Raw genomic sequence first — 16950 nt, 5'->3', positions numbered from 1 at the left:
GGCTGTCTCCTGTAAAGTCTTTCCTGGTGCTCTTTCCATCAGGCACCCCAGACCAAAATGTCGATGCGTACGCCAGGTAGCTCATCGAAACTTTGATTCATTGTTCTTTGAAATATTTCTGGAGCCAATGCAATGCCAAAGGGTAGCCTTAAGAAACCGTAACGACCAAATGCAAATCCGCGAGGACGTTTCGTCAACGGGGATTTGGTGGAATCCGCTGCTGGCATCAAGTGTGCTGAAATACTTTGCTCCCGCGAGTTCTCTTTGTCTCCTCCCTACGCGGGAGTTGAAAGTGTTCCCTTTTCAAAGCCTCGTTCACTTTTCTAGGATCCATACAAACACGAAGTTGGCCGTTCTTCTTTCGTGCAATAACAAGTGGGGTTACCTAGTCAGATGGCTCTCGCACCTTGGCAATGATGCCTGCAGGCTCGAGACGATCCAGCCCATCTTTTAGCCGTGATCGAATCGCATGGGGTACCCAGCGCGCCGGCTCAGTGACTGGACGGGCGCCATCTTGAAGCGTCATGCTGTACTCTCGTTTCAGTTGCCCAATGCCCAACTTGGGACACTGCCGACGAACGCACTCGGACAAGTCCTCGTCTTTGTTGACAGCTCTGTACCTATTGATAAGACTAAACTGTTCGCAAGCTTGTAGTCTTAAGATCACCTGACGACCCTTCTTCACAACAAAGGATTCCACAAACTGAGTGTTGGCGCCAATCTGAACCGGGAGGCATCCTTTCCCATATACGCTATTTCGTTCCCGCCATAGCTGCGTAGTACTGCCCTGGCTGGCTGTGGCTTCTGCTTCGTTCCCAGGACTTGAAACAAATCGCGCGGCAGCACCTGCCCGGCAGTATCGACTTTCAGCCACACTTCCTATCCTGAAATCGCTACCTCCCAATCGCTCAGCTCCGTTCGCTTTCTTGCATGCCGTAGATATGCGCAGCACTGTAAAATCGTCGTCCTGTTGCTGCTTAACGTTGGCTGTTCTTGCTTTGCAGCAAACTGCGAAATGGTTCTGTCTTTCGTACCTTCTCCATACGCTAGACACTGGCGGGGCAGTAGCCGCATTTTTTGGCTTCGTGTCTCTCTTTGTAGTGCGGATGCTTGCTTCTCTCTTGCGCCACGGCATCGACACCCTTCGCGCTTCACTTTGTGCTGCTGCATTTCCTAGGCCCATTCGACAGCAGTGGTGAGCGTTAAGTCCTTTTTGGCTGGAAGCTTTTCCCTTAACGCCTTACCAGATGTTCCGTACACTATTTGGTCACGCAGCATAGATTGTCGGAGGACGTCAAAACTGCAGCTTAGACTTCAGCTGCAGGTCCCGATAGAAGTGCTCGAAAGGCTCACTTTCGGCTTGTGTGCGGCTCCGGAACACGTAGCGCTCGAATGTTTCGTAGCTCTGGGGTAGACAGTAGGCCTCAAATGCTTGCACCAGCTTGTCGTAGTCATCTTTCCTTCCACGGTAAGGTCGAAGGTGTTGTAAATGTCGATGGCATCTTGACCGGCGACATGAAGCAAGTTGGCGGCTTTCTGGGCGTTGCTACGCTGCTTTCTAGGTTCCGGAGACTCCGTAGCGACAAAGTAAAGTTCTACTCGCTGCTTAAATCGAGTTGCCCGCCACATTATCCCCGAAACGTAGCGGCTCTGGAGGCGGAAGCTCTGTCATTTTTCGGAGCGGGAACCTGCCGCTTCTGACACCATGTATTAAAGGAAACCTACACGTTCAGTCACTGAGGAACGACTGATGTGTATTGGCGCCGTAACGGAAGTGCCCGAGCACGTTGCCAGACTGGTTGGCGTGCGTCGTACAATTTTAGCGGGTACCGATACAGTAGGAATAAACTCAGCCACGGCATACGCAATAACTTCTATTTATCTATCTAATTACCCAAAATTTACTAATTAAGTTTTTATGTTTTGCATATGTCCTGTTTCGAAATCAATATATTTAGGAATTTTCGAAAGTTCGCTGAGACACCCGGTATGTATATAAACTAAAAAAAAAAATGTACTGAAAAATTGGTTTTAATTGTGAATAGTTTGAATTTAAAGTATCCCAGCGGTCTACCATAACCACAAGCGATGTTCACGGCACTGAACCCTGAGTTCGTCTAAACCTAAGGCTCGAATTAATGAGATTATGCACGGTACATGCATTGCTCACATTAGAGTAGCGGAGATATTTTCAACTTCAATCCGCGGCAGCGTTGATATCGGCGGGCATGAATGCCTAGGGAGCTTGTGATATAAAATCGCGGCTGTAGTTGAATGCTCACAGTCGCGCGAGCGGCGCGCATGAGTCGTGGGCGATTCTTTTCTTTCTCCAGTTGGCCGCAGCAGATACAAAGGGGCCATCGCTCGTACTAACGAAGATTCAGACGTTGCACTTCGATCGCGGCAGCTGGTTCTTGTTCGTGATGTTCGTGGCTGCAATTGTGTCTGCTCTCGGCGTCTGCGAAATGCTGCTCCGGGCCAGGCCGGAGCCGACTCTGCCGGATCTGAGCGAATGTCTCGTGCTGCGAGACAATGTCTACTGCTTCTAAGGTGTTCGCCGGCAATAAATGGCCGGATGTTTATTTACCAGTTTCTCTTTATTAGTGCCTATAGAGAAACTCCCAGTCACTTTCATGTCCCTTTATCCAGAAGGCTTTTCGACTCTTCAGCCAGCCAGACGCAGGAAGTAGCACTTTCCACTGCTTTCGTATATCCCCCCCCCCCCCCCCCCTTTCTGGTTATCAACCTTTACCTGCGGTTCAAAAGAGAGGGCTGAAGCATTAAACTATTACTTAACGCGATATTGTTAACTCTGTTCGACAGCGCATGCAGAGTGCTGCAGTGTAGTATGCTTCCAGATGATCCTGACGTCTGCGGGAGGTAACAAGCCTGCACTGCGCCAGGAACAGTTTAGAAACTTGCCCTCAAAAGTGCAGTCTTGTATATTTGACATAAATCAAGTAGCCGACCACAATTACTGTGACGTGTTGGTCTCAGTGGTCAGTTGCAGTCCGTTAAAAGTAACTGAACTGTTAAAAATAATAGACGCCATTTCGTCGCAAACCGGCTGTGGCGGATGAACCAGGGGTTGCACAGGGACGCCACATCGTCTCGTTAATGAAAGTGAGCACAGGCGGGACATTCCAATGCAGGTTAGAGTAAGATGACGATACACCGTCGCCTGAGGCGATGCATTCTTCACGAGAATGCTTTGGAAGGGGATAGAGAACAAAGCGTGTCCGCCATAGCTGAGGAGCAGCTCGACTCGAAAGAGACCGCCAAGAAAACGCCATAAAGAAGCTAATGGGTCAGTGTTGAAATGTTTGGGGTAGCATTGCAAGCAGCAGCGGCGAGTATTAAAAATAAAAAGGGCGAAAGTCGGTGTTGCTTAAAAATTTTTAGAGCCGCCATCCCAAAGTGTAGCTGACCTCTTATTTTTGTAACCTGTCGATATGAATGTTGAAATTACCAATAAAGAAAAAAAAGCAGGGAGATTGCACTCTTCTGTAAGACTGATGACACAGCGATGTGTTTGCTTCGGCTATGTTATCTGTGATTATACTTCGAGACTCGTCATTTATCTGTTGCAGTCCCCCTACCCCGAGATCAACGAACACTCGAACATCAGACAAGTGTTTATTTCAGCACCATCGTCCATTCGTGTTGAAGTTGGCCATGGATATTTACAACCACGCTCCCCCCTCCCTCTTGAATACCTACGTGATTTGTGCCACCACGGGCAAGGCTGAGGTGGGCCGAACCACCATGAACGTCACGCCTTAAAGGGCAATCCGGTGGTTTCTTTGAGTTGTTGATTGCACTGCATTCAAATCTGCATTTCTAAATTACAAGTAGAACTGCTTTTAAAACGAAAGAACAGCAAATCGAAACCGAAACGTGGCTTCATGGCCAGAAACGAAGTTCGAGCCGACGAATGGTGACGTCACATACAGTATTGGAAAAATGGCGCGCGTCAGATGGTGGAAATAAAATATGTAAATCCTGACGCACTGCATAAAATGCCTGAGATAGCCTAATACAGGCCTCAAAATTTCATACCACGCGGTGAGTGAGCAGTAAACCGGGTACAATGTGTGACGTCACAAACGAAGTTTTGTCCAGAAATCGTCTTAACTGAGGCCTGCAGATTTTAATGTTGAGTTGCGCTCGAAGGAATTATCGTACAGCTCCCAAATGTAGTAGAATGCGTCATGGTTGAGAAGGAAGCCAACAGCAGAATTGTTACCAGAATACACGAGCACCTCTGGAGTTGCCCTTTAAGCTCTGTCAAAACAAGTCCAGCCTTCGGGGCGGAGAGCTCAGCAGCTTCAGGACCGCGTTCAAGAATCTAATGTGCGTCCATAACTACAGCGCGAAAGACGACACAAAGGTGAAGTATAAGACACTTAATCTTTGTCCCGTCTTTTGCGCTATAGCTATGGATCATCGAAAACACCAACTCGCCCAGCAACCGCTTTTGTTAAAGTGCGTCATTGTCGACAAAATCAGTAAAATGCCGGCGGACCATTTTTATTTGTCCTCTTGAACAACTGAAAAAAAAAAGAGGGAGCCCGCACCAGCAAAAGCTTTGCCGGGCTTAAAGCCAATTAAAAATAAATAAAGGGGAGCAAAAGATCCCAACTAAACAAAAAAAAAAACATTTTTAACCCAAGGAAATAAAAATAAGAACAATAAAAAAAGAGAGAGGAAAAAGAGATCCGAGTCGCAAAGTGGTCCACGCTGGCCAAAAGAAGAAAAATAAAGAAAAACCATTCTAGCTATGCGCAGAGGCTCCTGGGAAAGACATCACGGTGGGACGCCAATCTCCACAACGCAGCCCTCACGCAGCTCGCGAACTGTTGGCGCACGGGCCAGACGAGTGGAAGACTGCGGAGGTGCATTTCATACTCAAGACGGACAGACCCACAAATATTACCAATTTACAGCCCATCTCTCTCTCCTCCTGCGTAGGGAAAGTCATGGAGAAGGCGGTACACATCAGGCTCACCCGATATCTTGAAGAAATTCATGCCCCATGTTCGGATTCCGGCACGGCCTATCCACAAAAATATACTCCTCCAGCTTAAAGAAAAATTCATGACCCCCCCCCCCCCCCCAACAACTCTTTCGACCTCGAGGGGGCGTTTGATAACGTGAAGCACCACTCTATTTTGGAAAATATGAGCCACATCAATTGCGGTGCAAGAACCTATGCATATGTAAAAGATTTCCTTCACAGTTGTACCGTCTATGCCGACCTTGGTCTGGCACAAAGCAGCCACATACAGCTAGGCACGCCACAGGGTGCTGTTCTATCACTCATACTTTTCAGTATTGCTGTAATCAAACTCACAGCCCAGCTAAATCAGGTATCGCATCTGCGGTACGTCTTCTACGCGGATGACATCACTATTTGAATCACGGCCTATTCCGCCGCGGAAATTGAGGACCGCCTTCAAGAGGCCGTAACCATCGTGCAAGCCTACACCGATAATTGCGGCCTCACTCCCGAAAAGTCGGAGTCGCTGATACTACACAGCTGCCAACGCAGACCCACTGTTGAAGTCAACCACAATGGAGACCCAATACCACAGAAGGACACCATCAGGGTTCTAGGCCTTTACATCAACTACAGTGGCAGAAATGGGTACGCCCTCACTCGGCTCAAACACACCAGTCTGCAGGTTGCGCGTATGATAGCCAGGGTCACTACCAACAACAAGGATATGCTCGAACAAGACTCCCTGCGCCTGGTTCAAGCATTCATCCTTAACAGAATTGTGTATTTGACATTGTATTTCCACCTCAACACGGGGGACCGCAAGAAAATGGACGTCATTATACGAAACTCAGTTAAAAAGGCGCTGGACCTGCCCCGAAAAACGTCCACAGAGCGCCTTTTACAATTAAGGGTACACAATAGTATAGCCGAACTCCTTGCCGCCCAACGCGCCACTCAGATTAATCGACTAGCAGCAACCCGCACGGGCCAGACCGTTCTTATGGACCTTAACCTGACTAGCCCGCAAGGTCTCGTACAAAAACAGGCTATACCGCCCGGGTGTTCGTTCATAGCCAATCCCCTCCACATCCCCTTATCCTCTGGCGACGTACGCGGAGAGGTTACAGCACTGCAGAAGATATCCACCCCAGCTCTCCAAAGCGAATGAAGCTAGATGGCGACGCCTACAGAACACACAAGACACTCCGGTTTCTGCGACCCCGAATGTAAATATTGTGGGGAGAAGTAAGGCCTGCACCACATGGTGTGGACCTACCCACACAATACACGCCATGACCCAAATGCAGTGCCAGCAACTGAGGGGTGGGAGGCTGCCCTATCCATCTTTGAACTAGAGGCCCAACGGGCCCTCGTGACACTCGCGCGGATAGCAACGGCAGTCGCTGTGCAGTCCCGGACTAGGGACCCCACCTACACATTTCCCTCCCTTATCTTTGCTCAATAAAGTTTTTAAGTCAGTCAATGTTACCCACGGATGCGGGTAACATTGTTTCTATTATGTTCCTAACATAATGTTGGTAATGTAGAAACAAAAATTCAATCCATAGAATGATGACTTAGTTCACTGATCTAAAACAATAATTAAGATATAGGGAAAAAAGCGAGCACGATAACTGCTACCACCCCGTTTCAAAGGGGACGCTCCTAAATTCCATCCATCCATGACGCCATTAAAGCGAACACATGCGTGCGCTGCGCACGATCCCCGGAAAAACCTCCGCCTTAAACGCCATCGCTCTTAGAAAAAGCCCGGCGTGCCATAGTTGTTTCAGAATGCTTTAAGGTTAAACAGAATCCCGCCGAAAACCCGCGGAATCTCGCGGACACACCTCGCAAATGCACAGATCTTGCTAACACTGATGAGCCAATCAAGACTTTCGCCTTAACAATGAAATGGCAGTCATAACAAGTTTACTAGCATCATTTAATAAGGTGTGTGTAATGTCATGGGCTCCGAGATCACGAGCGCGCGAGGGTGATTTCGGAGGCCATGGTAATGAGCAAGTTTATTGAAAAGACAGCTAACGCTCTTCAGGCATACGCCGAATCGGCGGGGTGCTCCTTTTATTTGTTTATTCCACTGGATATAAATTTTTATCGATCTTATTTTAATTTTGATTGTTTTTAAATTTGATTTCTTTTTATTACTGTTTCTCTTTAACACTTTTTATTTGTTTATTCCCCTTGTTGCCCACCAGCGTCTTAGTGCGATACAAAAGGAAAAGACGTTCTCAGAAGTCTGTTTAGTCGCCGCGGATTAGCGCGCTCGGCCGGGACACGGAACGATGGTGGTTCGATTTCTTGCGACAGGTACTGATTGCACGCTCTGATGATGCCACGCATAAGCTAAGAAATGCATTCCATTACTAACAGAGTAGCAGTTGCAGTGTAAACGAAGCCTATGCAAAGAACAGTGCGGTCTTGTACTTGTTAGAAATATGTTATCCTGGTAGCTATATGTGTGTCGTCCTTTAGGCGTAGTACGCGGGAACATTTATGCACGCAGCAACAAAACCCAACCCCGTTGATGAACCTATTCAAGAATTTAATATAAAGGCCATATGTGTGTGCAAACGGCATTGTTTTACAGTGCAAGTAAAATACCTGTAAAGCAGGGCAAACGCAAGTTTACCCAATTACGTGCATAAGGAGAATAAAGTAAAAATAAGCGGTTAAGTCAACCGATTGACTAGCCAGCCGATTAGTGAGGAAATCGATTAACCGACCGGTCAGAATGTCGAAGTCGTCCGTCGACAGGTACATCCAGTCAGTGGATCGAATAATCAAACAGTGAGGTGGTGCAAATGCTCAGATTAGCAATACATTCAGTGATAATTAAGTTCGATAGTCGACTAATATGAGCAATCTGTTAGTGAGTTTGTCAGCGCGTGTGAATCCAACAACCGGTGTGCCCACCGATAGAGTGACGACAGTCCATGAGCGTAGCCAGGCGCATCCTCACTCTGTCATTGACAATTGCAGCAGAGCCGGTCTGAGCAGGCTCTTCCTTTAGAAGAACGACCTGCAGTGGTCTTCGGAGTGCATGTAGCTGCCGGACGGACAGGAGAAAGCACGCGAGAAGTGGTCGGTGTGCCGCAGCGGAACGTTGCAGTTGTCCCTTTCGTCTGAGTCGCCGCACAGCGTGAAGCAGTGCGCAACGTAGAGCAGCTGCCGCCCCGAAAGGGCCACGTCGCGGAGTTGCTCTTCTCCGCGGGATCCTTCTTCCTGGATCACCCTAGAAACGACGTCCAGGGCGGCCGCCAGTATGGCCCACTTTACCTGCTGCTGGTTCTCCCCTGCCTGCGAATCAATCAATCAATCAATCAATCAATCAATCACACTAAAAACGTTCTTTACTAGATGCCCGCCGGGGTGGTGCAGTGGTAAGACGCTGGACTACTGTCCGGAGTTCCAGGGTTCGAACCCGACCATGGCGGCTGCGTTTCGATGGAGGCGAAAAGAAGCGGCGTCCGTGTGCTGTACGATGTTAGCGCACGCTAAAGATCCCCAGGTGGTCGAAATACTCCGTAGCCCTCCACTACGGCTCCCTTTCTCTCCTTCCACTTTCACTCCCACCTTCATCCCTTCCCTTACGGCGCGGTTCAGGTATCCACATAGCAAGTGTGACAGATACTGCGCTTTTCCCTTCCTGTGAACCAATTATTATTATTGCGAAAGCAATACTGCTAGCACTTTTCTGCCGTCGGTGGAGGTCGTTCCTTCGCTCCGGCTACCGCGTGACAGCGTGACGTCACGACCAGAGGAGAGCAGGGGCCCAAACCAACGCCTCATAGGAGGCGCTGCCCAAACTCGTCTCTTCGGCCGTAGTCGTTCCTTCGCTCGGCGCGGCGGCTACCACGTGACGGCCTCCTCTGCCAACACCACAGTCTTCTAGGTGGTGTTGCCTCTGCCCGCCGCGTGAGGGCGCTCGCTAGGAGAGGATAAACGGGGCACCGCAGGCGCGCTCCGCTTAGTCATGTCAGGAGTTGTACAAGGCGTCGCTGGAGCGACGTGCTGCGCGCAAATGCCGGCGCCGTGCCGAGGAGACAGATGAAGAAAGGCAAGAGCGGTTGCCTAAGCAACGCGCCTATGCCGCAGAATGGCGAGCCCGGCGGCGTTCTATAAGTTCTGTAAGCGAGCCAGTGTTCAGACCAAGAGTCACTACTTTACGGACCACCAAAGCGTGTTCATTGGAATAAACAAACAGTAGAAACCATGTTGTGTCCAGAGTAAATCCTTTAGTTGCACAAAAGGCGAAGCCATGCCAAACCACCAGCAGAGCCAAGCGCGGCCAGGGAGGTATTGCTTTCGCAATCACTCAGGCTTAACCAGAGCTAAGCCACAGCTAATTTTTAGAGCGCAGCTCTTTGGCGTCCGTTCCTGGGTTTCGCGTCAGCGTCGGCGTCGTCGTCGGCCTCGTAACCAGCTCCGCCCCCCTTTCATCCCCCCAGCGCTAGCAGCGACCGACTGATACCGCTGGATGCCGCTGACGCCGCTAGAGAGTCAAGATAACGTGACTGCATAAACACCGTCGCCGCCATGCAGAAAGAGGAGGGGAGGGTCCCCCCCCCCCCCCTGTTCCTGTGTGGCGGATAGGGTGCTCTTCAGTTGCCGACGCGCCGGTTATTTCACGTAGGCCCCGGCACGTCGACGAATGCTTGACCACCTTCCCACGGCTAGACCTGGTTCTTGGCGCTGCGGAAGCGAGGGTATCATATTTGCGTCGGCATCGGCGGCGTTTTCCCTGAAACCAACTCCGCAGCTGGGGTTGACTCACTATCGGCGTCAGCAGCATCAGTCAGTCGCTGCTATCTCTTCCCTCCTCCCTTTATCGCGTTGTCCGCTTGCTGCGCGCGCTTCTGCCCCCATCGTTTGCCGCTGGGTGTACACGCCACCCCCCTCCCCCCTCTTCCTGCGAGTCTCCGGTTGTCAAAGCGCCGGCTCGAACTTAATTCCTTTCTTCGCTCCTCCTCCAATGCAACCCCTGTGCGGTGGCAATCAGAGAGCCAGATCGGTGGCGGCGGATCTGTATATGTGCGCCGCCCGAGCCGAAATTGCCGCTGCCGTTCGCCACTGCGAAATTATCTGCTAGTCCTTTCTGAGCCATGAGCGAGACGAAAAAATTCTGTGATAGCGCATAATGTGTTGCTCGATTTCTTTGCCTCAATCTATCGAAACTTTCATAGCTGCATTTTCATGAAGTCCTTAATAATAATTGGTTCAAAGGTAAGGAAAGGCGCAGTAACTTTCACACTTGTTCTGTGGACACCTGATTAGCACCCTACAGGAAGGGAGAAAGGTGAGAGTGTAAGCGGAGAGAAAGAAGTGCTGTAGTGGAGGGCTTCGGAGTAATTTAGACCACCTAGGGATCTTTACCGTGCACTGACATCGCTCAGTACACGAACACCTCTCCGTTTCACCTCCATCGAAACGCATCCGCCGATGTTTTGATGGAGGCCCTTCCATGGCGTCTTCTGTTGACCAGACCTTCACTATTCACGGCTTTTCCTCAAATAGCTTTCCGGCTTCCGGTATTTAGCGGAAACGCTGCCATTTTGTGTTCCCGGGATGAGTGTGGCTGCGACTAACTAGGGTTAGTCTGCCAGAGGCCGACAATCGGTGTAGCATCGTTATGTTTAGGTTTGCTCGAACGCTGATATGCGCGGAGGCGATGTGAGCAGATGCACGGAGGCACAGATACGAATAGATGGACTATCGCCGGAAATAGGAACCGGAAGAGCCATATGAGGATATGTAAAGAAGGGCGCTCTTGAGGCATTGGCGTTACCTAAAAAATGTCCTAGCGAACGATATAGAGGCTCTACATTCCTTTATGTACTAGGCTTCCTCGATAGTACCCGTCTTCGCTGCGGCAGCGCTGTTATCCAGGCGGCGCTTACTCTAGATGAAGACGTGGCGTATTTCTTTGTACACATAAACCGAATGCATTTTTTGTGGCACTGGTTGGCCTGCTACGTAAAAGCCTGAACAAAAGGCGACGTTTCTTTGATATCGCGTCAGTGTCTCAGGTGCCGGCATCGCCTGATGCGTGTTTAGGGACTCCGGTCGCAGTATTTATTTATTTATACTGCAATCCCAGTGTTGGGATTTTAGCAGGGTAGGAAGAAGGAAACGAAAATGCACGGGCCTGCTACTGGCTCTGTAGCTGAGCCACTTTCGCTGCCTGAGCTGATTGATTGATTTATAGGAAGCGAAAGGCGCGGTAACTGTCTCACTTGTTTTCTGTGGACACCTCAACCGCGCTGCAAGGGAAAGAAGGTGGGAGTGAAAGTGGAAAGAGAGAAAGAGGAGCCGTAGTGCAGGGCTACGGAGTAATTTCGACCACTTGGGGATTTTAACATGCGCTGACATCGGTGGGGAGGTGGTGAAGGGTGGCAGTTCCTGGCCCTACGGGGCTGCGGCGGTAGGTCACCGCCGCTTGCGGCGGGGGCTAGCCTGCCACCGAATTTTTACCTGTTGTAGGCCGTCATTGCACCCGCCACCGCTTCGGTGGTGGACGGCGGCTGTTGCGGCGCGCGTCTTTCTTTCCCTCTTCTTTTTCTTTCTTCTCTATTTTCTCCTCTGTCTGCACGAGGCAGCGGAGGTGGCTCAGCTACAGAGCCAGTAGCAGGCCCGTGCATTTTCTTTTCCTTCTTCCTACAGCCACAACATCACTAACATCTCACAGTACACAGACGCCTCTACGCCCCCCCCCCCCCCATTCATCGAAACACAGCCACCGGCGGTCGGGTTCGAGATCGGGTGCTCGACTGCCGGAGGCTGCGTTTCGATGGGCTGAAATCGAGATTTTAGTGCAGCCAGATACTTAGTGCAGAACCTCACAAGAGGTCTGGTGACTTCCGCCCACGTACACTGATCAGCAAACGGACGAAGCACTTTTCGAACTCGTCCCACGTCGGCTGCTCCTGCCTGTAGGCAGACACTGTGGCCCTGGCAACCTCTACGCCGAAAGTGCCCAAGCGGACAGGTGTCGGGGCGGTCACATGGTACATCGGTGAGCGTATAATGGCCGGCAGGAGCATGTAGTCAAACCGGCCCTTCAGGAGAACCGGCGTGAAGTAGTCTGTCTGAAGCAGCCACCCGGGCTTCAGATCGCCGATCAGGTCTCCCTCCGTCCGGTAACGGGCACGAATAGCGTCCGCTAGGTTCTTCACAAAGCTCGACTCCATGTCAGGGTACTGGGAGAACCTGTCGATAACAACACCGTATTTACAAACAAATGGGGCGCTCGCGTATGACTATAGGGGAAAAGTACACTTACGAGTACACGTAAACAAAATCTTTCAAAGCCGTTGTTTGATTTCGCGCATAAGATGTCCCCGGGTGCACAGCAACGAGTGGATTGGGAAATTATGAACCTCATTTTAAAGTCGAAATCAGCACTGTAAAACGGGAGGGGGGTACGAGTCAGGACATGTACCCATAGAAGCACATGTAATCAAAACTTACCGAAATATTTTTCTCGTCTTACAGGGCAGGAATGGCGGCAGCTGACCGTTAATTATCGGTGAGTGCTTTCACGAGCAGGCTAACAAACTATTCATATATCAAAATTCTCCCTTGTGCTTAGTTGCCACGGATTTATAACGCATTAGGATGATACGAGCTAGCACTAACATTAACATTTCTTGCTCCCTCTCACATAAACATTATGAGCTTGACTGGTGGCTAATAATTTTCTTTAATTACAGCCAGCAAGCTGCGCAAAATACGAAGCTCTCTGACTTTAGGTCGGATCTCATTTTGTATGATACTGTTAACGCAGCCGATTTCGCCATCCACGCAGAGTTTCGACACCTATCTAATGATTTTTCACAGAATAAGCCGAAAGCATGGCGGCTGCTCACACAAGCTCTTACCTGTGGCACCTTAGTTAATGAACGTGCTTATTAGAAATTTCTTTCAAGGCATTGGTTAACCCTCTCTCTAACTGCAATGACTGACATTACGAACCCCTCGTGTGTCACAGGTATTACGCAGGTGCGTAGGTCGGACCAAATACCACCCTCTGACAAGTCCCTAAGCATTACCTAGAGACAACTGCAAAACCCAGTCATTTTCATCGCCGTATATCGCGCACATTATTCACCCATCCTGTGCCACCTACACTGCACCACATTCCAAGAACTTCACGCCGATATATTCCACTACCCATGGGTATGTAATGACAACCAACCCGCCCTGTCCCTCATCTCCTATTGTCCGCTCGGCCGGATAACCAGAAGCGGCTGGACCGAGCTCTGGTGGGCAGCCGGAGGCGCCCTCCCGAAATTCGCGGTCAGCTTCCGCTTAGTTGTAATAAAGTTTATTCCTCATCCTAGTTCTCGCTTTATTGGAGGTTTCGTGAGCAGTGATGAGTGCCCCACCTGGCGTCGATGTCCTTGACACTCGTCCGGTCGATGAAGTGAAACACTGTGTTCAGCTCGGACCACGGGTAAGTTTCCCGCTCGAGGGTCTGGTACACTGTGCGCCGAACGGTAGCTGCGATGTGCATCTGGTCGGCGCGGGCCCGTTCGGTGAGTGTGTCCTGCACGATTGGCGCCAACAGGGCGACGCCCGTCAACTCGATGGTGGTCTTCAGGCACATGGTGCGGTGCGCCTTCTCCGGGTTCTCAGCTCTGTGGTAGTAGTTGGTGATGAGCTGCCGGTTCGCGAATCGGGACGTGTACTGCACCACCAGCCAGCCTATGACCAGCTCGACGGCTTCCGGGCTAGATGCAATCGCGCTTAGCACGAAGTGGCTGAACATTTTGAACGTGAAAAGGACCGAGACCTGCACAGTAAAAGGTCCGGTGCAAGTTCGCCCCGCCAGAAATGATGCAGTAAAACCTGGCTGCATCAAACTCGATAGGGGTCGAGAAGTAGTTTGATAGATCTATTATATAGATAGGAAATGGATAAAATTAGAGCTAGCCCAGCTATGCTCGGCAGCGTGCTGGCAGCGCGTTCTGACGTGTCCAGTTGAAAGTTCACGTGCGGAGAAAAACGCTTATGGTGTTTCGTTTAAACAGGACATCAAAAAATATCCGCTAAAGCCGCTCCCAAGTAGCTGTCGACAGTGAACCTTAATTGTCTTGAATTAAGTGCAATAATTTAACAAAAACTGCGAAACTCTGGGATATAGACTCATCAGATGCGGTCGGGCTGAAAGCCCTTACTGGCACAAATTGAAATTCAGTGGAGTGGACACATTTTGAATTTCTGTAAGCAGCATCCATGACGTCAACAAAAATTCAAACTTTCTCGCTAATCGGATATAATTCTGTCGGGCCATGATGTGTCGATATCGAGAATATTGAGACCCAGTGTATAAACGCGATAGCCAAGACCTCCCTGCCGCAAAACACGGCCTCATCCGGGTAGTATCTACGTGTCGAAATGTCCACGGCGCTTGTGATATCGCGGACTCCAATGAAACTTATTCAGAGAACTTGTAAATAAATGTTGGCGCATATCTCAAACGAATTTATTCTATGAAGTAACCGGTTTTACTGATTAGTTCCTGAATTAGCAGTTACTTCTTTTTTACAAAAGTGTTTGTCTTTGAACAAATTCTGCGGCAGGTTGCTGCAGATAATTTTTATCCCCACAGAAACAGTCTCCGCACACTCTGAGCTGCGCATTATGCTTTAATTTTTACGCTTTTACTGGAGGTGGTCTTAGCTGCAGCTACCTTCAAATGGAATGCAGTGAAGCTCCCTTCTTAGGTTTAATCGCATACTTATGCGACGTCACCTTTCGTAGAAAATTGGAACATTTCTCGATCGTCCTGTCTGAATAAGCCAAATTTGTTTTCCTCAGAATCAACTTCGTGGTAACAGTTGTGCAATTGAGTGAGTAACTCTGACTTTATTCAACAGCGCCTATGCCAGCAGCTCTGCACCACTAGTCGGTTCAGCACTGAGGCCCCGTGGATTGGATTAGAAAACATTTATTTCGTCAAAATGCAGATGCAGATGGCCCGCTCTAGATGGCCTCCAGTCCATGTCTGGCGGCGACCTTAGTGGCCCACTCGGTGGCAAAGGCTTGAATGCCCGGATCCAAGCTGACCAGAACGGCCTCCCGTCGCTCAAGAAAAGGTATTTCTACTAGATCTTCCGGTGGAGGTTCTTCTTTACATTGCCATAGTACGTGATCATACGTGGCCCCCTGGAAAGTCTTTCCGCGCTCTCTGCCCTAAGTGACCTAACTCGGACGTAAAACCCTTGAACCTAAGTCAGCAAAAGCCACCTCGCCTTGGTTAGGGGTTGAGGTAGCAGTAGCAGTAGCAAGGACGATATCCCATAGAGCGCATGGCATTAAACGCACGAAATGAGCTCCTTTGGTACGCTGAAAAAAAATGCTCACGATAACTTGGGAAATGGTTTTTGTTCTGGAAGGACCGGCTGCCTGCCATTGCAGATAAATGCTTTTTTTGTGTATAGAAAGAGCTGGGGGGGGGGGGGGGGGGGAGTCCTTTCCGGGTAAGAGCTTTGCAACTATAGCTGTTTCAACCTTGTTTTCGTGCTATCCAAGCGGTGGCATTGGTAGGTACTAATTTAACATCGGGATTAGAGGAGGAAAATGCCTTGAATGCGCGGAGATGAACCGCAGACACTCGTTGCCGCGCTTCCACATATATATTTGACTGGACCTGCTGAGCAAAGCGGGAACGGGACAGCGAACCGCTGGCATTCAGTCCTACAGCCACAAAGACTGCCACTGCAGTCTGCACTGCGAAACCTGCAGCCACAGGGACTGTGGCCTTGTTGAGAGCCCAGTAATCGCCGCACGGGCGCCAATCGCCGTTCCCTTTTGGCACCATGTGGAGGGGTGATGGCCAAAGACAGGAGGCACGGATGATGCCAAGCTTCAGCATATGCTCGAATTCTTGTTTGGCGACAGCGAGGCGATCCGGTGCGAGGCGACGAGCGCGAGCAAACACAGGAGGCGCAATAGTCATAATGAGTGATGCTGTGCGCGATCGGTGCTTGAAGGGACGGGGTTCGGAAGACGTCCGGAAACTCGACAAGTATGCTGGCCTAAGGGTCGGGAACTGTGCTGTGCGCCTGCAGAAACCGAAGTGGTGGATCACGGTAAGAGACGCCTTGGACGACTAGGCTCGTTTCAGAATCCAGTATGCCGTTTTTGCCGCATGTCAACTAGGAGCCTGTAACGCGATAGGAAGTCGGCGCCGATGATTGGCGAGCGCACGTCAGCGATGACAAATACCCAGCAAAACGTACGGCGGAGACCGATGCCAAGAGTCAACGGCTTCTGGCTATATGTCCGTATGGTCGATCCGTTGACTGCGGTCAGAAGTGGAAAGTCTTAAGGACGGCATTACTCAGCCAACGTAGGCAGAAGAACAAAGATCTCGGCGCCAGTGTTCGTGAGGTAGCGGACTTTAGTTATACGGCCAGTGACATGGAAGAGGCGACTGGATCGGGGGTCGAGAACACCGGTCGCCTTCAGTGTTCGGCCGGACCGTTTCCCGCGAAGGAGCTGGGCTGGCGGCATTGGCGCGCGCGAGAGCCGTAGCGGAAGTGGCACTAACAAAAGGTCCTGGCGGGCGGAGAACGGTTGCCAGGAGTACTGGGGCTTGTACAGCGGGGTGGAGATGAGGAACGCGCCCGTGTACGGAGGTCTGCAACTTCAGCTGTAAGCCGCGCTACTTGTCGAGTGAGCTCCTCATTAGCATCGGTGAGGTGGGCATAGTGATCGTCAAAGGTGCGCTGGGAAACTGAGTGGCAAGATGATGATGAATTGTTTCCACGGAGGGAAAACCGACGTCCATGATCTTATCTGCTAGCGTAGCGAGGAATTTCAGTGCGGTGGTAGGCACTGCAGGAAGAGTTCCGAGTGCTGTGTCATGTGAAGCAGTGGAGTCTCCAGGCAGGGCGGTTATGAGACGCAACAGCTCGGTA

The 16950-nt window shown here is 50.4% G+C and overlaps 1 protein-coding gene across 1 annotated transcript in view; it reads right to left on the bottom strand.

Moving 5' to 3' along the window:
* Positions 1-8032: 8032 nt before the first annotated feature.
* LOC146190132 (uncharacterized) overlaps positions 8033-16950 on the bottom strand; it is a 68446-nt gene continuing 59528 nt past the window's right edge. Inside the window, exons 6-8 of the mRNA XM_084605423.1 lie at positions 13411-13817; positions 11896-12232; positions 8033-8323 (exon numbers count right to left, since the gene is read on the bottom strand). Coding sequence (XP_084461549.1) covers positions 8033-8323; positions 11896-12232; positions 13411-13817 — 1035 coding nt within the window. The remainder of the gene's footprint in view (positions 8324-11895; positions 12233-13410; positions 13818-16950) is intronic.

The sequence above is a fragment of the Amblyomma maculatum genome, chromosome 5 (genome assembly GCF_055883805.1).
Source record: "Amblyomma maculatum isolate TAMU_Amacu chromosome 5, ASM5588380v1, whole genome shotgun sequence".
Lineage (NCBI taxonomy): Eukaryota > Metazoa > Arthropoda > Arachnida > Ixodida > Ixodidae > Amblyomma > Amblyomma maculatum.
The sequence above is the reverse complement of the archived record's forward strand: the minus strand, read 5'-3'. Positions and strand labels throughout refer to the sequence as shown.